We start from the raw sequence: 27,032 nt of genomic DNA, 5'->3' as shown, positions 1-27,032 counted from the left end.
TTTTAGGCACGGAACGTATTCGCCCCGAGCACTGTATCCTAGCAAATGAAAAAAAAAATCATCTAGCCACCTACCACCAATTCATCTTGAATTGTCAATGCCATGATAAATAGAGCTAAAAGCTCTAATGTTTCTGTAAAAGTAAATTTGTATATAATTTACCGAATTTTATTTTACGTGAAAATATCAATTTTTTCAAGACGATGGCAATGATTTTTCACAGTTACCGATTCGAAATGTAACATTCATTATGAAAAGTTGCCTAATTGGGTTGTTGCCCAAAGTATATTGTTGGCTATTTCATATCTGTTAAGATCGATAGTATGAGATCATATAGGAATTTGAAACATCAACAATTTATTTGTAAGATTAGGTTTGGTAAACGTTAGTTTGAAGACGTTAGTAGATAATACTCCAAAACTTATTAATATATTTTTAGAATATTCAACACCCGATCAGGAAATGGTATCGACACTGAAAATTTCCTAGAATAACCATGTATCATAGGAAGCGGGCCAAGGGGGTCAACATATTGAGGGAAGCTGGCAAGGAATCTCTTAAATTCTTCCAATGGCCACCAATTCCAATTTCGGGTTTACAATCACCATCCTTTTTCTGTAATTAAACAAACAACCAAATGAAAAATATTCGTCAAGATTCCCTTTGTATTCTCCACAATACGAAGGAACATAACAAGTAATTTCTTGGTAATGAGTTTTAAATATTTCTTAAGCATTAATAATTTCAACTCACTTCAATTTCCAACCAAAACTTTAAAGGATCTCCATTGATGCCATAAGAGAAATAAATAAAGTATGGTGGCTCCCAGTCATGCGCAAAGGTGTCCAATGGAAATACAATTCTTTTACTTTACCTCCATGGTCTTATGAAGATATCCATGGGTCCAGTCAATTCAAAATCATAACGTATTTTTGTTTTACTTATTTGGTTTTTAGAAGTAACATCAGGCATACTATCGAATGCAGGATCTGGCCCAGGTATCCAGAAGCTCTGTAGAATAATAAAAGAAACAATCAAATAAGAAATCATAAGTTTTAGGTTAGTAGCCATTTTTTAATATGTATATCGGAACCCACCTTGATTTATGCTTGTACAGAGGTAACCCACATAACATCACAATCATCCATAATTGGTTTAGCCACATTCTTTGGATATCGAGACTAATCAAATTGCTTTCTTAACTGAATAAGTCCTCCTGAGGTAATATATAGTAGCCAGTTTCTCCCGGCGCACTTCATTGTGCCACGGAAAGTACGTCTTGAAAGCCAATGATGCCAAAGAGCATAGTCTTTGATTTTCTGAACAAATTCAGACAGGGAATCTGGTAGAAACCATTATAATCTTAAAAATAACAATATTAAAACCTAGTTCAAATGGAATATAACCGAAGGCACAAGGTCCTTTACACCAAAACGTCCAGTCACATCCAGTGACAGATATGCATAAAAGATAAACGGTGGAATGCCACAGATAATGTGTGGTCCAAGCCGGCTAAAATAAATATAAATTAATTATTATGTTTGTAAACTGAATGAGCAATAACTTGGACTAAGTGCAATTTGACATTTGAAAACGACAATATTCAAAGGAACTCATACAGGGTACAATTATATTGTGAATGAAAATGTAACTTCTTCTTCCTCTGGTTGTGTTGCTTCTTCTTCCACTGGTTGTGTGTGAGAGAAAAAACAAATGCTTCTTCTTCCACTGGTTGTGTGTGAGAGGAAATAAACAAATGCTTCTTCTTCCTCTGGTTGTGTGTGAGAGGAAATAAACAAATGCTTCTTCCGTAACAAATGCTTCTGGTTGTTCCAAACATTTGTTTTAATTATTTTCATCTCGAACGACATTGGTTTTTTTAAGCGTGAAAAATATAAGTTAATTTCATGCAGAATATTTTTGCTTTCTACCCTGAACGCTTAAATTATTTCGCACTTAATTTTTTTATTTTAGACAAGGAAAAACGAAGCCAAGTAAATTTTTTAACAACGCCGATGTTTTCATTGAATTTCGTAGCCAACGACGTTTGGAAAATTTGAACACAACCAAGGCGTTTAGTGAAAACGTATTAACCCATTAAGGCCCCGGGACATACGATCCTTGTGTGATGCGTTGCGCGTTGAAAACAACAACCCATGGTACAATTACTTAGGTAGAAACATCGGCGAATTGCTACAACAAAGCAACTTTTTTTGTAATGTAAACTGTCAAAATTTTCGCCAAATGGTTTCTTGTTGTCTCTTTTTATCGCTTGTGTTTGTACAGTGAAGTGAACACATGCTATCTCTTACTTACCGAATCATATGGTTTTTTGTTTTGATTTTTCATAGCGAGTTCCTAGTTTTTTGACGTTTTAGATTCGATCAGCTGGGCTGAGGCATCTACCTAAGTAATTGTACGGTTGATCGTACGGTCGCCGACTGATTATAGTTCAGTGAACTATTGAACTAAAATGAACTATATCGACTGATCTAGTTCGTACGTTGTATTCAATGAATCGTTCAATTGAACTAGTTCGTTAATGAACTATACAACTCTACTAAATTTTATGATAGGAAAACAAAGCGAAGGGAGGAATAACAAATAAAATAAGCTGGGAAAAATTTGTATGAATAATAAATAATTTAAAATGCAAAACAACCAGCAGGAACAATTGATGAGAAACACCTACGATGTTATCCAAAGAACTGGAGATAGTTTGCAACGGTCTAATCAAATTGCATATGAAACCGAGCAGATTGGTACAGAGGTATATGGAAGACAAACATTAAGTGAAAAATATTTAACAAAATGTTCACAGGTTCTTTCAGAATTGGGAGAACAACGCGAGTCTCTTCTGCGTTCTTCACGTCGCCTAGAAAACACGGATGACAATCTTTCGCAATCAAGGAAAATCATACGAAAACTTCAGCGTGAAGTGTTGTACAATAAGATCATTTTGATCTTGGTAATAATTATGGAAATAGCGATACTTATAGGTCTAGTCGTAATTAAATTTATTAGAAAGTGAGCTACGTATTAAAATTTAAGGTTTCACAAATAATGTGTCTATTTTTACGGGATGGCATTGAATGGGTACGTAATATTGTTAGTACGATTGGACATAAACATTACATTTTATCTATACGGTATCCATTTTGTATTAGTTCGTTCAGCAGAAACAGATTTTTGTACCGACTTTCATGTCAAATGCCGTAATAAGCCTTAAAATTCCACTGGAAACAATTTCAAAAATTCTCCGGTGATTTGAGTCTGCCCAGCAAATCAATCGAACGAACTTCGAACGCTACTTCCGAAATCGTAACGATTTTTTAATGTAGTGGTTGACGAAATGTCGGAGCGAAATCGAATTATTTTCGGCCAATCACTGTTTTTGCGACAACAAAGATTGGCTGACATCAGAAACGTCAGTTGCTTTGCAAATGTATGAAGTATTGTGTTTCATAACGTCGCAACGCTTAACAACTTCAAACGTTGCAGTTGCGCATTTTTAAAGTATCTAAAGCTGTCGTTTTGGTAGTCAGCTATACATACACAATGAGAAGGGCATAGTGACTGTAAGGGAAATTTGTTTCCGACATTTCGTTTCGAAATCGGAAAAGAACATTGGTATATTCGAAGAGAGACTTATTTCAGATAATTTCGAGTTGTTTCGGAAATCTACAATACCAGAGATGTAGATAAGTTGAAGATGAAGTCTATGAAACACCTTATGCTTTGGAGTCCTTGCAGCTACAACAAATGCGTACGGAGTTTAAGGAGGAGAATGATTCAATCAACGAACAATATTTAGGAGAATACAGACTAACATTTTAGACTCATATGTTAACCATTTCACAAGAAGGAAGACTAAGCCACACTCATGTATCAATTTGCAAAGCAAAATGAAAAACGTACAAAATTTGCCGGAACAAGTTGAGTTGACGCACTATGCTCAAAAAAAAAATTTTTTTAAACTTGTACTTTTTTTAAATAGCCGGCCTTCGGCCGGGGATTTAAGACTTTCTCCTATGGACAGGTGCAAATCTAGGGCACGGGAACAACTTTTTTTAATTTAAAATTTTTCTCTTATCAGGTGGCCTTTAACAGAGGAATTTTTGGAACTTCAAAGGCCCATATCTCGGGAAGTATGGACTTCACTTCTACCTGTGATAAAAATTTCATCTCGATCCGAGCATAGTTGGCCAGCTCGTCTTATGCCAATTTGCCACTAGGAAATGTCCCTCAAAAACATAATAAAACATGTATTTTTCTGTTTTTTTTTTGTGTCATGTTATTCTTGTAAAAAGCAGCTTGGAGAGGAGTATTTGTATTGGAGTAGACCAATTGTATCATATTTTCCGAATCGAGTTTGCCGCCCATGGTCTTTTTCCGAATATTCCGTCTTTCACTCACGACAATCAACTAATTACAACAAGTGATGACGCGTCAAGAGATTACATCTCCATATGCCCAAAAAATCAAAATCGGTACAAAATCTGAACTAATTTCCCACCAAAAAATCGTTTAGAAAGAACGAAATTTGGACGATTATGCTTCCAAAATTGTTAAGACGTGTCGGAAATCCGAAATTTGGTTTGCTGGGTAGGTCAAGTAATTGTTTTCAAGCTGAGAAAACGAACCCTTTTCATCCAATAATTGGTAAAAATGGCAAATAGTTGTTGTAATAAAAATGTCGGTTTTTTTACAAAAAATAGTTGGTCGACTTGTTTAAGACCAGTAATGCCATTTTCTAACACATTTTTTGAGTTACCGACAAAAATCGGTAACATTAAAACGCAAAATTAACGATAGAACTTTACTACTACTTTTCATTGGTCGCTAACCTACCGAAAAATATCGTTAACTACCGAAATTTTAAGCATTTTAATTTTACCGACATTTATCGGTAACTCAAAAAATGAGTTAGAGAATCGCACTAAAGATTGAATTTACAAATAAAGATTTAACCCACGTAGTTCAACAATATTAGCCAAAAACAATAATTAACATGTAATGCAAGGCGCCAAGAAAATGTTTTCAAAATGTAATTAGATTCCAAAATACCAAACACGTATCAACAATATTAGGCATTCTCTACTAAGAGAGTTATAGGTCTCAAGCAGGGAATATCTGAGAACTAAGACGTTTTATGAGTTTTTTATATCACCAGACTGCCATCAATCACAATAAATATTACCTACAGCAGTACTCGATCGGGTTGGTTGCCAGATCGACTAAGAAAGTACCAGGCCATATTAACAGTAAACGAGACCACCTAGGTCCCTAACGAGGGCCTAAAAGTGGTTTGTTTAACTTAAAACTAGTTAAGAGATAAGAATATTTCATGAAACAGTAGAAAATGGCACATTTCGATACTAATATTCCTTAGAAAAGCGTGGGGTTCAGATTTCGACTCTGAGGTAATACAGTGGTATATTGATTTTTTTTATTTTTTTAAATATTTATTATAATTATAAATAAGAATAAAGAAAAATTATAAAAGCACTAGCAATAAAAGCTATCGACTAACTGTGGCATATTTTTTCCAAGCGACGGGGAAATGACGCTACAGTGTTACCATGGAATACCATGGAAACTAAAAAAAGAAAATAGAGAAGTCTCCGAACTGACTGTAAATAGTTAAAATTTGATATATATTACAATATGAGTATAAACTGGCAATATCTTACATATGTATTTCTAAGCGATTTTTGTAATTTTTGGTCATATTTTGGTTTAATACAATTTCAGTTACTTAAATCACTTTTAGGCCTCTGTTAAGGACCTAGGTGGTGTCGTTTACTGTTAATATGGCTTGTAGTAGATCTGGCAACCCTCTTGATCGAGTACTGCTGTAGGTAATATTTACCCAAGGATTACACATGCAAGTAACTTGCAGACAGTTGTGTATACATATTATAGTCGAAACTTCAATTTTTTCGAACTGACACTTGCATGTGTAGACGTTCGGAAAAAAATTGAAGTTACTTTCAAAGCACTTACATTGATTACTGACAAGAAAATTTTGTCGGCAGTGAGGTCGTTAGTTGGTGTGGCAATGAATATGTGTGAGTGTATTTGTATTTTTCGAACTGCCACTTGCATGTGTAAACGGGGGGTTAGTCCCAATTTACATTGGGCGAGTTTACTTGCAGCAATTGTCATTTTGTAGGAGAGAGAGGTGAGGCATATGGTAACCCTTTGCCTCTCAGCACCCTCTCATACCTACAAACTGACAATTGCCGCAAGTAAACTCGCCTAATTGTAATTTTTAATTGTAATTCCTGGCACCGACGTAGCCAGGGGGGGGCCCGGGGGGCCCGGGTCCCCCCCGAAATGATTTTCGAACCCATAGGATATTAGCTTATGCTACACATTTTTTTTAATTTTTTAATAAAATTTTAAAATGTTCTAAATTTTTGAAGAAATATGTAAAGTATTTGGAGGAAGTATTACAGAGAATTATTTAACTACGTTGATATACTTATTGTCCAACATATTTGAAAGTATAAAGACTAATGAACACGTTAGGCTTTTTGAGCAATTTTCCGCATAGTTGTTGTTAAGTTTAAAGGTTGTTTAAGCGTTTATTCGTAATTTAGGCTGACTGCAAGTGTTGCTGAGTTCCGAACAAAATATTTATTTGTATTTGTTATGGCTTATAAACAACATCTAGAAAAAACATTTTTGCGATCCTTTGATTTTGAAATTTTTGATAAGAGCAATTCAACAATAAAAGATACTATCTTTGCTTAATGTTGTGGTTTTAATTTTTGTATATAGTTTCTAACACGTTTTTGTAATGCACTATTTTGAACATCATAACAATTACAAATTCTTTATTATGTTTGAAATTTGCAAAAATAAACCATATCAACCATTTTTTATGATATAGTTCTGTTCCACCGCAGTGTCGACCGTTGAGATTATTTGAAACTGGTCTCTTGCTACAAATTAGTAAATGCCTATTGTACAAAAAAAAGGATTTTTCTGTCGTATGTTCTATGTTTATGTTCTGTTTTATTTATTGCATATTATTTCCAATATTTCGAAATTACATTAAATTTCATCTTCAGGGATTTTTCTGTCGATTACTCATTGAATGGTCTTTGTGAAGGAACTTCCAATGGATACACATTTCTAGAAATGTTCCTTTTTCCTTCTTCGGCAAAGGACTTTGTGACGACAAACGAAATAAAAAAACTGGTGGGAAACAGATTCTTCTTCGTCAAAATCTCAATAAGTATCAGTCGGACAGGAATATATCCTGTGCCTGTGTGAACTGAAATGGGCAGATCGAACAACGGCTACACAACCAAAATCCCTTAACCCAAAGCTATGTATTAGGAGATTTTCAGAATTGTGTAGCCATTTGCGGACGTATGAACTTGCCAACAAAATATAGATGTTATCATTGATCACAAGTGTTGCGGAGAGGGTACCTGAAGAAATGGAACGGACCAACATAGTTTATTTTAGAAGTAGATATTATTTTGGGGGTCATTCCTTTTAAAAGATATTACTAAATCCAAAGTTTGGTCCAAATCTGTGGCTCCATTCAAGAAAAATCGCACATACCGTTTTAGCTAAAATTCTTGATATTTGAGGGAAAATTCCAGAAGGAGTAGACCGAAAATCACGATCTTCGAACTTTATATAAGGCTCCCAGAAATATCGCGATAAAGTTGTCGTGCGCACCAACCACTACACATGATTTCCGTAGGTGTTCTTTACAGCTTTCGCGCCATTTTCTCTGGAAGTATGGACTTGCCCCTGAAAAAACCTGTACCCTAGTAATAGGGGACCCGAGAACGCTTGTTGCAAAATAGCAAAGCGCTTCCCGAGAGGTCTTTTTGTTTATTAATTTATTTATTTTATATTTTTACTTATAACTAAATTATTAGCATACAGGAAGTGAAGCCATATTTACTAATTATCCAGAGATGTTTTAAACTGCACTTCTCTGAAAATTTTAGAAATACTCTGTGGAAGGATATCGAAAGAGTGGATCGATATTGTCCATATTCGAAGTTGATCGAAATTTGGACAAAATATCACGAAGGCCAAATTTTGGGCAGAATCGGTTGATCTGTACGAGAATTATCGTGTTCTCCAGGCAGCCACCCAGATGGACGAACATAGCTAAGTGGACTTTAAATTTTCTGAACACATTTCTTCCAAACACTCTTTGCCCTTAAAACCATTATTTCGATGAGGCACATTTTGACTAAAGGCTGAGAGTATAAAAAATGTAGATTGGGAAAAGTTGTGTTTATGGATTTTTGCTAAAATAATGTATACATGTATAGACCTTGGAATGGCGCCAGAATTTCATTTTAAAAGAATTCAAGACTGGTTGCCAGAGTTTTCCTAGTTCCTGATCAACTTATGAGAAGATCCACGATAGGAAACCAGAATTTCTGTAAGAGAAGTCCGACGATTGTCCCGCGATTGGGTACTAGAATTTCATCATGGATAGACTCACTATTGCTCAGCATTAGTTCTCTATTAAGAAAACCGCTATCAGCCTTCAGAAATTCTTTGCGATAAAATCTACGATTGGACACCAAAATATACTTAAGGAAATAACTACAATCGGTTTCTTTATGACAATAACAACGATTGAATTTCCGAAATTGACCATATTCTGACACGGCAGCGTGATAAAAGAAAAAAAAGAAGACACGTATCTCGGCGTTGTTTCCTTTATTTATATGACTCCTAAATATACCTGTATATATAAAAAGTACTCCTGGATAACGCCATGATATCCGAACGTTCTATCTGCATAAATCAATTCTCTACTAATCCCATTTTCCTTCCATAAATTGCTCAATCGAATTCGAGTGGAAAATTGAAGCCGCGATTTTGAACTTTTGTGAAGTAGGAAACAAAGGAAAGGTCCTCAACATTCCATGTAAACAATAAAATTAAATGTTAAGATATTTCTAAGGTTTTCCGATTGTATACTCTTTATTTTGGTCTTACTGAAATGATATCACTGAATTACATAACATTCACTGTTGTTGTGAGTTATTTGATAAATGATACACCCAAAAATACATATATCGTCTGCTCCGTCGGAAAAGGTCGTAAGTCCACTTTTTTGGAAATCGCGTTTTTGTTACAGGATGATAGTACAAGTCAAAACACGTCGTATGATACGAAGAAAATGGTAGTATTTTGGGTTTTTCTATATGTTTTGCCCTTGTCGGAAAAGGTCGTAAGTCCACAAAACGTACAAATTTGAGTACGAAAAGGTCGTAAGTCCACAGGAAAATGTATACTTTAAAAGAATTCTACAGCTAATGTAGTTCATATATAATGTTTAACGTCATCCATGGTTGGGGTACAATGTAAAGAACTAGCCTACACTTTTGGATGATAATCGGATGATATTTGGCGGAGCCTGTGGACCAAAGTTTTGAACAAAAATGTGATAATTTCTATATTGCAACGAAAATTTACATTTGAAATCTATTCTCACCTATAAGCGAACTGATTATGAAAGATGGACTTCTGGCCTTTTCATTGATACAAATTGGGACGCTGTATGTGTTCAAATACCTAATATATTGAAAAATTTAAAAAAAAATCAAAATTTTTACTGTTTTTACAGTCGTATATCTTACTTAACTTTATCAACTGGTCATTTGTGGTTTCTCTAGGGACATTCATAGGACATAGGACATTCACATAACGAGATTAGTTTGTATTCTGAATTCAATAAAGTAATACCTTCTAACGGACGGGTAAGTGCAATGTTTATATTATTAAATGATTCTAAAATAATAATTGATTGAAATGTTATTAAAATAAGAAGTCATCATGGTTCTTGCTAACAAAGAGCAGTATGAATTTGGAATGGAATTAGACGATGGTGTCATGGGTCTAGTTCCCTATGGTTTTCACGGTGATTCTGAAAGCTCTGATCACGTCAATACCAAACATCCTAGAAGTAATAGAAACTTCAATACCAAATCACGAAGACCTATCTTAAAATTTCGAGCTGTATCTTAATTTCAAAAGACGGACAGACGGTCATGGTTATACCGACTTAGAATTTTACTCTGGTCGGGTCTTATTGCTAAAATATGTACCCAGGATTGGAGAAACGGAAAAAAATAGGGCACAGTTTTAACCCGCTCCTCCGAAATATATAGCCTACTTCCACCAAGGGACATTCCTGTGCATAATCTGAAAATTACATGGAATAAGTACTTAGGGTCGGAGATTCAGCAACCGTTGCCTCGCAAATTAATTTTCTGACCGATACTTTAATAAAAAAGCGTTTTTTAAAAAATAGGGCCTGCCCCCGCCCCCTCCGAAATTCAAAAACTATAAAGCCTATTTTCACCTCGGTTATTCCTTGTATATTCTCTGAAATTTTCAAAAAAAAAAATGGTTCAGCCGTTTTTGAGTCACACAAATATTTTGGTCCATTAAACCCGATAATAATTATCTCATCGCCATATTAAATTGCAAGCTTATTCTTTGTCTTAAACTCAAATCATTCTTAAAATTTCGCTCCGATCGGAATATCACTGCGATCTACAGGACAGCTTTCGATCATAACCAACATCTAATGGGGTCACTTCTGGTCGGAATCCTACCTCTCCACAAAATTTCGTGACGATCGGTCCAAAATTGAGGCCTGGAGTATTATTACAATTGTTAATGGATAGACGGACACACATAGCTAGATCGCTTTATCTCATCAAGTAATAATAAAATTGGCAAGGGGAGTGGGTCTACGACGAATACTTCGCGATGTTACACGAATATTGGAAAAAACAAACTTATAATACCCTTTCCACATTGTTTTGTAAATTATAAATATTTTATTTTAAAAACGTCCGTAAATTGTAGGAAAAGGTCGTAAGTCCCTACAAAAATACAAAACTGTACAAGGAAAAGGTCGTAAGTCCAAAGACATCCAATTATCTCCCAAACGCGATGGAATTTTATCAAACAAAGTACATGTATTGAAGCGGAATAAATAAACGAAAAATACTGCCTTTACCACCATAATAAAATCTTTAATACAGAAAGCGCTGGAATGTTTTTTCTTCCTCCTGAAAAATTTATTGAGAGGGACTTACGACCTTTTCCGACGGAGCAGACGATATGCGATTATTAATATATCCATTGTTTTGAACATATATTAACTCTGATATATTGTCAAAAAGACAAGGGACATTGGTCAAGAAGCCTTACGTCATTTTTATTAAAATATAGTAATGAACAATATTACATCGGTAATATAAGTCTAAAATAAGGTTTACGTCTTTGCTAAATAAGAAATTTTCGCTAACATGAACTTTCAAAATTTTGGTTAGGAAATTGCTTACAGGTAATATGATCTCGTACCCCTTGGTCCATATGGTAACCCTCATAGTAGGGATATTCTATGCCTAATATTGTTGATACTTGTTAGCAGTTTATCCTTGTTATGAATAAAATTTATAAAATGTCATGATTTTTAAGCATTTACCGAAAACATGGTGTATTTTGGAACCTTAATTACAATTTGAAAACATTTTCTTGGCACCTTGCATTACATGTTAATTATTCTTTTGGTTATTATTGTTGAACTAAGTGGGTTAATTGTTTTATTTATCCATTCAATTTTGTCTTAAACAAGTCGACCAACTAATTTTTGCAAATAACCCGACATTGTTTCACAACTAGTTGTGTTTTTTGCGAATTAATGCATGAAAAGTGTTCGTTTTTTCAGTTTGAAAACAATTACTTGACAAACTGTATATGTATTTAAATAAAAACAGAGAAAATTGTATATATCCTTTGTTCGCTTAAGTATGGTATATGGGCAACATTTTTTAAAATTGAGTTTTCCATTTTAAACAAATTTAAAAAATTTATTGATGCTACATGAATGATTTTTGGTACATAGACTAACCCCCATTATTATAAGACTTCTTTTGTTATAGTTTGGATTTACCTTTTTGGATTTGCATTTTCAAATCCATCTGATAGTAAAAGAACACATGTAATAATGGCCCTAAGAAAAAAATCGTCATTCCAAATAAGTTTTTTGTAACTAACCTTGATCGTTGCGCGCAAAGGATATGACCGTTTAACTTTGAATGGTTAGAAAAAATTCTAGAAAAATCGCGGCTTGTTATAGTAAGCTGTTCTATGTCACTACCGTTAACTAAATTAGTACTCTTTCCGATGATGCAAAAAAAAATCCAGAAATGTCTATGTAAATGGATTCGCGAAAAATCAAATTTATGGCAAAATTGTTCGTATTTGCAACCATATTTTGTGAAATAGTAGCGCATATGCTTACAAAATATATGTATATAAGCATCCAGAGATTTTGAGAAATAAAATTAAGTCTATTTTGTGAAGATCGGAGCTAAAATATTCATGTTATATGCAAAAATCCAAACAAATTTTGAGGAAAAAAAATAAAAACTGTAGTATTTTTATTTTATTTTTTGATTTTATAGGAAAAGTTGAAGAAAAAATGTTTCGAGTTCTTTCTCTTTGTCGTCAAAATTTCGTGCAATAAGGAAGATATTCGGTTGCAACCAATTTTTGCCTTATAGTTTTCCTATTGGCGAACAGTTTTAGATTATTACTAGCTGACCCGGTCCGCGTTGCTGGCCCGTTTTTAGTTTTCCGTGTAAACATTTATAACCCATCTACATATTTATATACCTACACCTTTTCAGATTCAATTCGAATCACTTTAGTTGTAATTCGAGAATTCCATTTTTAATTCGTAACATTTTATTTGTAATTCGATAATTGCATTTGTAATTCGAAACATTTCAATTGTAATTCGAATTATTCCATTTGTAATTCGAATTTATCTATTTGTAATTCGACTTATTTTACTATTTTATTTGTTATCCGAATTATTCCATTTATTCCTTTTTGTTCCTTTCCTTTTTATAAATGGAATAATTAGAATTACAAATGGAACAATTTGAATTACAAATATAATAGTCGAAATACAAATTGAATAATTTGAATTATAAATAGAATAATCGAATTACGAATGAAATGTTGAGATTTTCGAACCGAATTGACGTAACTATGCATTCCTCTTGAAACTTCATAAAATAAAATTTTTAGCAAAACTCTCATGTAATTGTATCTCCAGATTTAAAATACCACCATAAGATGAAGGTTATAACTTACTTTTTGTTTCCCTTTCTAACACTTCGATTTTTTTTGATCAGAATAAAAATTGGCTAATGTAGTGATGTTCTTCAGCTGAAATCAAGATACAGCCCGCAATATTTAACATTGAACTTTGTAATAAATTTCTCCTATGATGTTTGGTATTGGAAATGGGTTATACCGGTCCACGTTTTGATATAAACCCCTTGGAACTGTACCACCCGATTTTCCGTATTCGCCATTAAATGGGATTTAGTCTTCCTTGCGGTATAAGCACTCCCATTCTGTGTCCAGTTTTTGATAAAGCACCCGATGTTGGGTATTTGCAAGATTTATGCCAAATTAATAAACTGAAATGGCTATAATTTGGTTTGTTGGAGGTGGTAAATACTTCTGCAGGGTATTGTCGCTACAGGTCCACTTTTTGATAAGGCTCCCATAGAACGATACCTCATGAATTTCTATAGTAAAGAGGTTTTGCCTAATTTTCCCACCGAAATGGTTGTAGTTGGTCTCCGTCGGGGGTCGTAAACATACCTGCAGAGACTTGTCGGTATAAGTCAACGCCCAGCAAAAATACTCATTACAAATTGGCCTACTTTCTCATTATTTTAACACGGGTATGTCATAGAGAGTAAGTACTTATTTTTTGACCACTAAAAAGTAGATAAATAAGTAGTTACTTCCTGGTTACTTCAAGTCGTAACTACTTATTTAAGTACTTATTTATTTACTTTTAAGTGCCAAAAAATAAGTACTTACTCCCTATGACATGCCCGTGTTAAAATAATGAGAAAGTAGGCCAATTTGTAATGAGTATTTTTGCTGGGCGTTCTGATATAGGTACCATAGAACATTTTGGAGGTTTCCCACCGTGATGGCTACAATTTGGTATTTAGTCCCAACTTTCTGCATTACCAGTAAGATGAATAATAATGGGTTACTTCTTAAAATTTTTAAAAGGAAAAAATACATTGTGATTAGGTGTTCGACTGTAGTCCTTGGTAATATTTGGTTTTCTCCGACATAATTGTTCGTAAAGAAGACCTGCTCACCTAGGGACCTAGCTGACCCGGTTCCGCGTTGCTGGCCCGTCGTTTTGGATTTCCATGTAAGCATTAGTAGTCTATCAACAATTTATCTATCTAATATTGATACCTCTAGATTCTCGAACCGAATTGACGATATGTCGATGTATTGGAATAACCCTCATACAATGGTATCTCCAGATGTTGAATAGAAAGTTACTTAAATTATAGCTTCCACCATACGATGTTTAAGGGTATAATTAACGTTGTGATTCTGTTTGCAGAGAGAACCTATAAAGTATGTATAAATTTGTGATCAATATAAAAAATAAGTCTATATAATGTCTATAGAACTCTTCAAATTGGTACATAAGTTTCTATTTATTACTCGTCGCATGTTTGGTATTGAAAAGTTATTATATCAGTCCACATTTTGGTATAGACGCCATACCACTGACCGCCCGATTTGCAGTATTTTTAAGGTTAGGATAAAGGTGTTATCTTACCGAAATGACAATAATTTGGTATTTAGTCTCCCTTGGAGGCATAAAATATTTCTGTAATAAATTATAGACATAGGTCCACGTTGTGATAGAGCTACTCTAAAACGGTACCTCCCGAGTTCATTTAAGTGTTCAGTGTGGGTATAAAATATAGAATATTCAGTACAGGTCCAGGTTTTGTAAATAGTCATCCCTAGATTTCTAACTTCGGTATTTGTATGTGTATATCCACATTATTCATACGAAATGGCTATAATTGGTACTTAGTCTCCCTAGGTGGCATAAAACATTTCGGCAGAGAATTATTGGCATATGTCCACGTTCTAATACATCTACCATAGGACTGTACCTCCCGAGTTTCAATATTTTGGAGTTTTTAGAGTCATTATTCCACCGAAAAGGCTACAATTTGGTGTTTAGTCTCCATTATGGGTATAAAACATTACCGGTAGAAGTTGTTATGTGGCCTCCATTGAACGGCACCTTCCGGTTCTCGGTATTTAAGGTTTTAGCGGCATTATTAAACATTATTTGGTATGCAGAGAATTGTCGGTAAAATCCACGTTTCCATATAGCCCCCATAAAACGATACTTACCGATTTTTGGAGATTTTTTTCAACCGAAATGTCTGAATCCTGATTTCAATATAATTTATGCTGGTGGGTAACGTCGTTTTTACTTGTTGTTAGCAAAGTGCTGTTTCATTGAGCACGTTATTATTTTACACTTTTAAACATGAAACATCGGTGATTCATAAAAAATTACTTCAAAATGCTAGTTGAATTTATTAGACTCTGCTGTATTTCAAGCCCTAAAGTTAATGTTCACGGCGTGTTTGCTTAGTTTATTAAATAAGTGAATCTGATCAGAAAGAATAAATTTTAAAAAATTGGACGCTATCGCGATATTCTGATTCAAAAAACCCATTACTGACAGAGGCCACAATTACAATTGTTTTTACTAATACTTCTAATAATCTCTGAGTTTCGCGATTTGTTAAAACCTGTTATGGGAGAGGTCCCCCATCCCCTCCATTTTTTTTTTTATTCTACCACCTTATGAATCTGCACACACGAAAGTCTAATTTAGAACATCATGTCAGTCTTAAAGAATTTATATACATTTAGATAGATCATAGCATAGTTTACCCATCGTTTTAGTGACCATTTCACATTTTTAGACGTTCCAGTTATATAACCATCTTTGAAATTACGTTTTGCCTGATTTCTCAATCAATTTTTTGGAATTTCGATCACGCAGCATTTTACATTATCGAGGTTGTACTGTATTCCAAATTGGAGGGTTGATCGCGCTTTCCCACTTATTGAAGCCAGTGTTTATAGCGTTTGTGTAGTCACGCTTACTAAAATTAAGGAGATTATCTATAATAATACATTTTTGAAAAATTGGGATGACCGCAATATTCCACTTCCAAGATGACCATTCAGGATCGAGGCAATAAGTTCAAAAATATCCTTAATTTCACGTTTTCTTAAAAAATTTTGTGGGGGAGGTACCCTGGTCACTCCACTGACCCGTATGAAAAATAGCTAAAAACCTATTCTCAGACCTAAAAACTCCACATACAAAATTTCATCGAATTCGGTCCAGCCGTTTCGGAGGAGTTTAATTTCGAACATCATGGCAGACTCGAAGAATTTTATATATATAGATATTAAATCACAAGGAATTCCAATAGTGGCATAAAATTAAAATAAAGTTACATATGTACATACATATATTGAATATGACAACACTTGAAACGCATATAATCCACGTAGTAATGGAAATGACATCACGCGCATCCGATTTTCCAACACAGCTAATGAATCCCTTTCATTTAATATACACTTTGTGAAATTATATTTGGCGACCACGATGTATGTAGCATCTGTTGCATATTAGGGTGCAAAAATCAGTAAAATGGCCATAATTTCCAGGAAGTACATTTACATTTTATGCGCATTCGATTTCAATGATTACCATTATAAAAATACATCATCCTATGCCGTTTCAGTGCGATCCATGAAGGACCGTGGATGTAGCATCGCACTCAATTTTCAGGAAAAATTAATTATATCTCCGGATTCGCTAAAGTTTTTAAATCCCTGTTTTCCCACATTTTAAACAGGCGTATCGCTCTATTTATTTAAGTAGAAATGACACATCCAACACGCGTCTAAATACGCGATATTATCAAAAACATTTTGTGCAGATTTTCGAAATTTTGGGGCTATCATATCCGCCGATCTAGTTGATGGATTAACATGTGCCGTGCGTGGTTTATTAGATTCGGAAGGCAAAAAAAAAAAAACTAAATTCATACGGGTTTCCACGGAAATCGTATGCCAGTTGTCAAATTTTAACCAAAAAAATAGGTTTTTTTTGACAATTTACTCACAAAATTTCTACTTTGATTCTGTGCAGGTTACACTCTCGAGCAATACATGCAAAAATGCGTAATCGCAAGTACTACAATCACATATTCAGCCTTATTACGGTTGGCGTAGTCGTATCCAAAATTGCAAATTGACGTGTCGTAACGTCTAATTGGTATTATGTATGTCGTACACGACATTTTCGCAACGACTAATCGGTATTATGTATGTCGTATACGAGATATTACAACTCTGTATGCCATTCTTTTACAATTTTGCTACCACGAGAGGCGTTTTATTACGAGAAACGCTGTGAAATTAGTGCTGTTTTACATTTAAGCGATTTGTCTTACGATTTTTTGTCTCCTCTTTGTGGTGGTTATTCTTGTTAGGCAGAGTTGCAAAACATAGTAAGAGAAATTGAAACAAAATTTAGTTTTGCAATGAATTTTGTGCATAAAAAATCATTTAAAGCATAAAATGATTATTTGTTATAAGCATTTTAAAATGTGTATAACATATTTTTATAAAATACCTTCTTTTTACATTAAGTATTTTTAACAAAATGTACACTTGGTACCATGTTACAAAAAAATGCAACCCTGTGTGTGAAATTTACGAAGACGAGCAAAGAGGAGACAAAAAATCGTAAGACAAATCGCTTAAATGTAAAACAGCACTTAGTCGTTAGAGATTTTGTTGACGACAACAGACAAATTTCTTAAAACGTTAATAAAAACGAACAAATAAAATGGATTTAAACAAAAGGTATGTGTCTATATAACAAGAAGATTATATATTCGTATAAATTTTATAATATTGCACATGTTTTAGAACAAAAGTCACCACAAAAAAGCAGTTTGACACAATGGTCCAGATTTTGCAGAACAATCCAAATTTGGCCAGAGGTTACAGCAATGGAATAAAAAAATTAGCGTGAAAGAAGAGTGGAATAAAATTAGTACGAAACTCAACATTTTAGGACCGCCACACAGAGGGGAAACATAGGCCTAAAGTTGCTCAAAACTCAAAATATGAAAATGGGTTTTTTATGAAAAAATGTTGATAAACGGCAACTAGACTCTTTTCTACATTTGTTATAACCGTCCTCGACTTTGTAAGATTAACCAATTCAATGCAGCAGTCGATTGAACTCAGCCATACTGAAAACAAAAAGTAAATTTTCGAAAACTAAGAAATTAGGTGAACATTAAAATGACATTATTTTCGCCAAAATTTATATTTTTCAAGATTTATTGTTTTTGTACAGTCTCCGAACAAGATTAGCATTTAAAATTTTCATATGGATTTTACATCTTTGTTCTTTAATAATGGTGATACATATCCTCTTTATGAAAAATTTTTATGATAATTTTTAAGATTTCTACAATTTCAATAGAGAAAAAGTCTATTCCCCGTCGTTTCCCGACCATAGTTTCTTCTAATGTTTTATGCGCTTGAGTCTCAAATATCAGATTCGGTAATAAAAAATTGCGCATATTTGCGCCATTCCGAAAAAATCTAATTTTTCTCAACTAAAATATGAAATATTTTTATATGGAATTGCAAGGTTTACCCACACTAAATTTTGTTCCGCCTTATAACCGGGACTCTTATTTATCAGACTAAACCAACACCTATCAAATATGTTTGCATTATTCAGAAACATTCCCGGCTTTTCTCATGTGAATTGAGTAAAATGTAATTTAAGAAAGTTTCAAAAAATAAAATTTGGAATGAAATATATGTATATGGGACTATATATACATCTGAACAGATTTGTTTGAAAATTGGCTCAATGTTTTTTTAGGCTAGTTCAGGTTGCATGTGTCAAATTTCAGTGGTTTTTGTGCATTTTTATCTCATATCAGATGCGAATATATATGGAAGCTGCATCCAAATCTGGACCGATTTTCATTATTTTCTATAGGATTAATCCTTGTACAGAAGATATGCTTTGTGCAAAATTTTATATCAATCCGACTATAAATGAGCTTTCTAGGGCTTTTGATCAACTTTTAATACAAATTTCCCCTCTGTGCGCCAGTACGAACAGGTGAGGGTCGGATGAAAGTCTGGGCTGACTACAAATTCAAGTTAAGGAAGAAGTTAGTTCACAATAAGGCGGAATGTCGTGCTACAGGTGGAGGATCCTTCAAGCAGTACATACTAACAGACACGGAAGAAGCAGCATCAAGCATGTTACAATTGGATACAATTGTAAACGCGGGCAATCAGTCAATTGGAATCCAGCAGCCTTCAACGCTTCGAGAAACAACCACTGAGGAAGAACTGTTTGAAGCATGTATAATCCATGAAAATTTAGAAAACCACGATCCCTGCACAGTTACTCCCCAAAGCGTAAGCAGGTCTCATGCAAAAGAGCCGCAGGTCGTAGTGAATCAGGATCCCCGCACAATAACCCCTGTAAGCATAGGAATCACTCATGAAAATGAGCAACAGGTCCAAGTGAACCAGGATCCCTGCACACAAGTCACAAATACCCCTCACAGAAATGGATTTCAGCAACTGAGTATCAGTCAGTTTAAATCGTTCGGAGTATATTCATCCTCATCGTCAGATATAAAATAACCCACACTTAACATTTTTATGGTTTATTAATAAATAATTGTTTTTTATTTTAACTGACTCTATTTTTTTGTTTTCTTTTTTTATAACAGGGTGGCGTGTAATAGTCGAAAATGTTAATAATCTTCAACACCCTGTATTTTTGCAATCTATTACAAAACAGACGTAGTCGAAAATTTTACATAATACCAAAAATTATTGACTACGACAACGCCTACGACTACGTCTACGACACTTGAACGCCTACGACAACGCCAACCGTAATAAGGGTGATTAAGCTTTTAGATAATTCCGGATGCGCGTCGCGATTAGAGAAAAAAATACAAAAATCCCCATTTTTCCGTCTTCAAAATGTAAGCATTCGTTTGAGGTACATCACTGTATATATTAAAAAATCATACATTAGAAATCTCATCTCTGATGTGTATTCTTTAACATCTTCTTTGAGCATTAGCTCTGTTCCTTTACGTGCAAGAATCTTCAAGTTTTACCACTTTTTACTCGAAAAGCGTTCCTTTACTTCAGACACCATGCTAGTCATATGGTAAGTTGTAAACTGCTAACTTTTACCACTTTTGCCGGTTTTACCATTTTCAAAAGTAAAGGAACAGACCAATTAAGTCCTAAATTGAGTTGTATAGCCACTAACTGGAAATTTACACAAAAAACTCATTTCCTTCCAATTTTTTTCATTAATACGGCCACAGCTTCCGCTCAAATTATTATTTTAAATATCCCTCGGTGAATCGTGCTAAAACAGTTGATTTTACAGAAATGCGTTCAAAACTTATGGTATAGAAATATTCATGGTAGAATTAAGTAGAGGTAGGCCAGGTATGAAAATCACTGAAAAATGTCACCCAGCAGCCATGGCTTAAAACGTCAAATGGCATGGTACAATAATAATGGTAGATGTATCTGCATAACTATCCCTATTACAAAAACATATGGAACTTAGAGCTTCACTTTTTATATGTTAAAAGTGCCATATAGAGTAAAAACCACAGTCTATACAGTCGGACACTCAGCCCTGACTATTTAGTTTGCTGTCAGATACATTATTGTGACATAAAATACAAAGGAAATCAAATCACAATAATGAACAGAACACTGAATGGCCGACCTTCTGTAGGCCTTGTTAAAAACATTTCTTTAGCTAGGCTCCAGAATATTCTTGTTGGAAAAGTGTTCCAAAAATAGCAAAAGTTTTTCCCAAACTTATGACAGTGAAAAGTGCCATTCACTTATTTTCTACTTGACAAGTTTGGCAAATCTGACATCGTGATTGCTGGCATTCGATTTGCAGATAAATGTCAGCAGAATTTTTACAAAAATTGTAATTTTTACATTCCCGTACTTTTGGAACAAACTTTAATTAATATCAATATTTGATAAATCGTTCATTCGTAAATTTAGCTAAAAAAATCAACAAGTTTATTTTGCCACGCGAATATACATTTTTGTCCTTGTTTTCAATTTTAAGATATAGTGTTACAGCAGAAGTTTTTTGTTGGAACAATTCAGCGATGCATCTACCTTTATAATTGCATAATGTCAAAAATAGTACAAAATGTCAACCCTGCTTTTGACAGATTAGGCCATAAAATGAAAAAATTGTAATCAGCTGTTAGCTGTGGCCTACCTTTACTTTATTCTACCATGGAAATATTGTTCGCGAGCTACAATACCCCATACCTCAGCTTCAATATATGCTGATTTTGTACAATAAGGCCGACTTCCGTATTGTCAGTTGCTTTGTATTCGTGCATGAAACTAGGGGTTCTTAAAACGATTTCCCCCACTACTGCAATTTCATAAAATTACTCTAGTATGGAACTCGATTTAAGAACGCCTAGTTTCATGCACAAATACAAAGCAACTGACAATAGGGAAATAAGCCTATTATATGGAATCCTGCATACTCTATTCATTCTAACGCCATTGAATCTGTATTTTTTTGCCTTAGAGGTCGTGGGTGGAATCCATAATCTTTACCTTCATATGAATTTAGATTAAACTTAATAAACTTAAAAAGTCTTCGGACAATGTTAAACGTAAAGGCCTGCGTACATAAGCTGCCTTGCCTGCTTACCTTGCTTACTTCTGATAAAAGAAAAAAAAGCAAAGGGCAACCCAGTTCAAAATTTCCTCGGCCTTCTTTATTCTTTTATTTTTATTACGTCAAAAATGAAGCAGGAAAGCAAGGCAATCAAGGCCTGCGTACATAAGCTGCTTTGCCTGATTGCCTTGCTTACCTGCTTCATTTCTGACGTAATAAAAATAATAGAATAAAGACGAAATTTCGAACTGGGTTGCCATCAGTTGGAAATTGGGTCGGCCTTCTTTGTTCTTTTATTTTTTATTGAAGCAGCAAAGCAAGGCAATCAGCAAAGCAGCTTATGTACGCAGGCCTTCAGGCAGAGCAGCTTATGTACGCAGGCCTTAACTTTTATTCTAAACATTATTCAAGGCAAAAAAGTTTTTATTATACACAGAATCCGGTCATATGTTCCATTTAGACCCACCCGTAATTACTCGCTTCTTCAATTACAGCTAATTATGCAAACAACGATCAACTCCGCTGTTTCCTTGTTGAATTTAACAAATTATACAATCTCATAGATTTTTCTGAAAATTGTGATTCAATAAAAAGAAAATTATTCATATGTCGTAATTCAATAGTTTATCTCAATCTTTGAAAATAATTATTTTTTTTGTATATATGTAATTAGTTAGTAATTTACTCTGTAAGGATTTCGTGTCTATAGACTTAAGAAAATAAAAAAGTCATAACTATTGGATCGATGTAATTGATTCAAATGCTGATGAAAAGATAGGGTATTTCATGATTTCCTTTGAACCAATGCAAAAGATCCCATGAAATCATGGCATAGCATGGAACCAATTTCTTCAAATTCTGCTGGGTACTTACTGGTTGTAGACAACTTTTACCTTTTACCCCCCCATTTAGGCTTGTAGAGTATAAAAATCCGAGTTAGTTAAAACAAATAACTTTTGCAACTTACCATATAGAGGGACCACGTGCAAGCCCCGCCATCATCGTTAAAAGTATACAATTCCACATTATATTCCTATAGATTTATTTAGTAATAAATTTTAATGAACAAACAATAATACATATATATTTTAATAGTAAGTAGATTATTTCATTATCTAGAGATTTATTCAATTATCCTTTGGTAAAATAATAGACCAGCCAAAAACCCGACGATCAAAACCGCAAGAAAATAGATCACAATTTAAGAGCGGTTCTTCCGCCCATGCAACAGATGAAACCATGCGCCTGTGACCCTAAATGAGTAATATTTAAATACGCCAGTATATGTTAAAATAATAATAAACAAAATTGAGACTTACTTGTCGACTAGTACGCGGTAAACGAGCAACTCTCTGTCCATTCAAATCAAATAGGCGAATTTGTCGGTTGTCGTGAGGTATTGCTATAATACCACCATTAGATACGGCCAGTCTATTTACAGACGAGTCTGTTCGTATCGTAGCCAAAGCTGAGCGCATGTTTCGCAATTCCCACACTTTAACAGTGCGGTCATCAGAACCTGATACTACTTTATCGTCTTTGGTTAATACTGTTGATGTTACGCTTCTACAATTTGTGGAAATGTAAAGGTTTAGTTTTCGACAACATTGTCGATATATACATATGAATGTATATTGTTGTTATTACATACTCTGTATGGCCTTGAAATACTGAAACGCCTGGAATCGGATCTCTAAAATCCCATAGGCGAAATGTGGAGTCTCGAGACGCAGTCACAACTAGTCTTTGTGTTGGATGTGCCGACACATGCGTTAACTCGTGATCATGGCCCATCAGAGGTTGTAATGGTTCTCTAGTCTCCACGTCCCATAGAATAGCGGTACGATCCCAGCTTCCTGTAATTATTTGATCCATATTTGTTAGCCAATCCGCAGCCACCACAACAGACAAGTGACCTCCTGGACCCTGAAATTCGCAGAGTGGTGTACGTAGAGTGTCAACGCGATCACGATCTTCAACTTGTTCATCACTGTCATCTAGTTCTTCTTCAGACGAATGGCCTTTTCTAAAAAGTGAAATTGGATGGGTAAAATTAAGTAAAAAAATACAAAAGATCCACCATCAGCACAAAATACAAATATTTTTGCACTTACTTCGAAACATCCCAATTTACTGCTGCTTGCCAAATGTGAGCAGTTCCATCGCCACTCCCAGTTAAAACCAAATCACGATTTTGATGAAATTTTATAGAATTAACAGATCCAACGTGACCAGTATACTGCAAAAGGCATCTACCGCTCTCAATACCCCATATACAGGCTGTATGATCAGCCGAAGCGGTCCCAATAATTGGCTGACCCACTTTGGCAGCTACTTGCCATACACCATCTTTATGTCCACAAAATTCTCTCATAACTGTACTACTTACTACAGACTGAGCTTTAAAGCTTGATACTATCCTACTAGTTTGTGCTTTGATTTTATGGCTGGCTTTGACTTTTCCTCCTCCACTTGACGTAAATTTCGACTTGAAACTTTTACTTCCAGATACAACAGGACCTCCTCCTCCAGCTGCATCTGCTTCCTCATGGCCAGTACCTGTGGATGTTTGTGGAATTGTAAAGGACGGATTTGTTCCACTCGGATTAGTGGAAGTCGATCGCTCACAGGACTGCAGTGAATCTTTATTGGTGTATCCATCTAGTTTTTCTTGTACTATGGATCAAAGTATATACATACATGTATAAAACACATAAATTAAATTCGCACATTCTTACAGTTTAAATTCTCCAAATATAAAAGTTCAAATTCTTTTTCTATTTGAAGGAATAGATGATGCAGTCTAGCTCGATAAGGCGTTTCATGTAATCCCATATCTTCTGCCAGACTCGTCATTCGTTTCGATGATTTCATGTCTATTTCTTTCCAAGATGTGATTCTATTAGATTATAGAAGGGATGATTATTGTATTATTATTTATGGATATATTTTGATTTACTTAATTAAATTAATGCTATTTTTGCAATATTTAGGATAACTATAATTTGATCCCCCCTCACACACAGACAACATAAAAACAAAAATATACATTAATATTCTGTGTTGCATACTCTCAGAACAATCAATTCAAAATCGCCAAATGCAATGTTCATATGGGACTTAAAGCCTGTTTACACTCGAAGCCGAAATAGACTCGATTACAAGAAATTTGAAATACCGTTATGTGTTTACACTTATTTTGAAATGATTTCAAATGTACTATTCTCCGTGGGCCTCAAACCTTTACTTAATTTAAAGGAGCTTATTTAATCCAAAAAAAATTACAGTTGCTTAGTCCCAATTTACATTGGGCGAGTTTACTTGCGGCAATTGTCATTTTGTATGAGAGAGAGAGGTGAGGCATATGGTAACCCTTTGCCTCTCAGCACCCTCTCATACCTACAAACTGACAATTGCCGCAAGTAAACTCGCCTAATGTAAATTGGGACTTATGCTAGGTTTACATTTACGAAATCCACTTGATTTCCCAGCAAAAAGTTTTGCAGTTGGATCACTACAAGTGTACAGTACAAGTGCCGTTGGAGTATTCTTTTTCTATGAATTCACTTTGTCGGTGGTCAGACTAGCAAGGTTTCTTGAAACAAATTTCGTTAAAGTTTCTTTTCAAGTTTCGTTAGTGTCCACACACGTCAACGTGAAATTTAAAGCTGATTACACATTGCCAGTTTTGAATGACAGCTTTGTTGGTGCTTGCTAGTGTGGCCGTTCATTTTTGTCATTCATCATGCAACCACAAAATTGGTCTGTTCCAGTACTGCAAGAATCTACTAGTTTTTACTATTTTTTTCCGATAACATAAAGGGAAAAATGTTATCGTAGTAAAAAATAGTAGCTTCTTGCAGGTTCTGGAACAGAGCAAATGTTTTGTGGTTGCTGGACGGTTGGACAGTTATCGATAACTGAGAAATATCGACATTCAAAACTGACAATAGCCCTGTTCCTTTACGTTCAAGAATCTTCAAGTTTTACAACTTTTTACTCGAAAAGCGTTCCTTTACTTCAGACACAATACAATTCATATGGGAGCAGTTTTCAACTTTTACTACTTTTGCCGGTTTTACCATTTTCAGAAGTAAAGGAACAGACCAAATTTGTACTGCTCTTAAGATTTTTGCGTGTCCTCTTTATTTTATCGTTCGCGTTTGTTGTGTTTCTCAATAAAAACAAAACAAACATAAATAAACTAAAAAACAAAATAATTAACATTAATAATTAAATTAATATTAATAGTTAAATTTTCACTATTTCATTAATTAATTGTTTTTATTAAATCTTTTTATGCTTGTTTTATTTATTTATTTACAATTATACTTATAGTTAATATAAGGATAATTACAAGGAGTACAGGAGCATTAGCTACAAAGGCCATCAGCTCATGCTTGGTAAAATTAATTATGCTTGTTTTGTTGTTAACGTTTGCTTGAGAAATAAAAATGAAAGAAAATGGAAGAAACAATCTTGCAACGAATAACTAGAAGAGGCAACACAACAAACACAGAAAACCATGTACATGGGTTTCACTACTTCATACCCCTCGCCTATAACTCTTGTGTCAGACACTGAAAATAACACATGAAAATATTTTAGCTTTTAGGAGATAACGGAGGTGAAGGAGCTCCCTTTCTCCCTTCTTAACCATAAGCTCGAAACATTTTAATGAAAATTTTCATAGTCTGGCACAAGACAAAACTGGACGTCGCCATGTTGAAATCGTGCTAGTCTGACTTATGAATTTTATAAGGAAGCGCGCAGCTAGAATGCACTCCATTTTGCTTCCACAGCACACAGCTAGAATGCACTCCATTTTCGACCCAAATCACAGCTTTTGACGTAGTGTTTTGGATTGAATTTAAATGCAGTTTAAAGATGCTATAAAAATTCAAGCCATTGCAAAATATTCCAAAATAAATAAAATTCATTTTTACTTATGTAAAACAATATTAAGAACTTTATTATATTAACACAAATTATAAAAAATCTCCTTTAATTTTAATCGTGACTGAGTTTACTTCCTCTGATCTGCATTTTATGCCACCGCAATTGATTTTGATCCATCACCCAAAGAATGATTTATATTGTCCTCTCACTCCAGTTCATATTTCGAAATTAACTCCAATCCACACCAAAAATAATTGCCGCCTCGTGAATTTCCGCAATGTTCGCAACTTTATTATGTATTTCTTTATTTTTTAACTAATACTTAGAATTTTAGACACTCTTTTCTGTATTTGAAAAAAAATGACTGCGACATACATATTTTGTAGGGGTCATATTTTGTAGTTAGTGCTTCTAAAAT

The 27,032-nt window shown here is 34.3% G+C and overlaps 2 protein-coding genes and 2 long non-coding RNA genes across 6 annotated transcripts; 2 read left to right on the top strand and 2 right to left on the bottom strand.

Moving 5' to 3' along the window:
- Positions 1–334: 334 nt before the first annotated feature.
- Positions 335–2,571, bottom strand: LOC141388010 (uncharacterized). 2 transcript variants are annotated; one of them, XR_012408687.1, is made up of 4 exons: positions 1,620–1,998; positions 1,098–1,512; positions 754–1,011; positions 335–615 (listed from the first exon to the last, which is right to left on the bottom strand). It is a non-coding gene; the product is annotated as an uncharacterized lncRNA (long non-coding RNA). The 2 variants fall into 2 exon arrangements; XR_012408686.1 differs by having other exon boundaries at positions 1,098–2,571.
- Positions 2,572–2,633: 62 nt separating this feature from the next.
- Positions 2,634–3,064, top strand: Vti1b (Vesicle transport through interaction with t-SNAREs 1b). The gene is made up of 2 exons (XM_073958128.1): positions 2,634–2,770; positions 2,822–3,064. Exons 1-2 carry the CDS (start codon positions 2,651–2,653, stop codon positions 3,029–3,031), a joined length of 330 nt encoding a protein of 109 aa, XP_073814229.1. The 5' UTR covers positions 2,634–2,650; the 3' UTR covers positions 3,032–3,064.
- A 14,680-nt stretch (positions 3,065–17,744) lies between these two features.
- LOC141387983 (uncharacterized) lies at positions 17,745–19,712 on the top strand. The gene is made up of 2 exons (XR_012408685.1): positions 17,745–17,835; positions 17,902–19,712. It is a non-coding gene; the product is annotated as an uncharacterized lncRNA (long non-coding RNA).
- Positions 19,713–22,733: 3,021 nt separating this feature from the next.
- Wdr37 (WD repeat domain 37) lies at positions 22,734–24,810 on the bottom strand. Of its 2 annotated transcripts, XM_073958127.1 has the most exons (6): positions 24,675–24,810; positions 24,454–24,614; positions 23,830–24,391; positions 23,367–23,741; positions 23,035–23,281; positions 22,734–22,968 (listed from the first exon to the last, which is right to left on the bottom strand). In XM_073958127.1, the coding sequence occupies exons 1-6, from the start codon at positions 24,782–24,784 to the stop codon at positions 22,843–22,845; spliced, it is 1,581 nt and encodes a 526-aa protein (XP_073814228.1). In that variant the 5' UTR covers positions 24,785–24,810; the 3' UTR covers positions 22,734–22,842. The 2 variants fall into 2 exon arrangements, with proteins under 2 accessions (XP_073814228.1, XP_073814227.1); XM_073958126.1 differs by having other exon boundaries at positions 24,454–24,729.
- Positions 24,811–27,032: the final 2,222 nt, after the last annotated feature.

The sequence above is a fragment of the Musca autumnalis genome, unplaced genomic scaffold (assembly GCF_047663935.1).
Source record: "Musca autumnalis isolate F117 unplaced genomic scaffold, ASM4766393v1 scaffold_1, whole genome shotgun sequence".
Taxonomy (NCBI): domain Eukaryota; kingdom Metazoa; phylum Arthropoda; class Insecta; order Diptera; family Muscidae; genus Musca; species Musca autumnalis.
Note: the sequence above shows the minus strand (reverse complement) of the source record. Positions and strands in the feature narration are given on the sequence as shown.

Excerpts from the sequence above, each read along its gene's own strand:
- Vti1b (XM_073958128.1), top strand. The coding sequence starts at position 2,651 with ATGCAAAACAACCAGCAGGAACAATTGATGAGAAACACCTACGATGTT. Across the intron at positions 2,771-2,821 it reads CCGAGCAGATTGGTACAGAG|GTTCTTTCAGAATTGGGAGA; the intron begins GTATATGGAAGA and ends AAATGTTCACAG.
- Wdr37 (XM_073958127.1), bottom strand. The coding sequence starts at position 24,784 with ATGCAACACAGAATATTAATGTATATTTTTGTTTTTATGTTGTCTGTG. Across the intron at positions 24,392-24,453 it reads ATATTTGGAGAATTTAAACT|TACAAGAAAAACTAGATGGA; the intron begins GTAAGAATGTGC and ends TTTGATCCATAG. Across the intron at positions 23,282-23,366 it reads GTATTTCAAGGCCATACAGA|AAGCGTAACATCAACAGTAT; the intron begins GTATGTAATAAC and ends CACAAATTGTAG.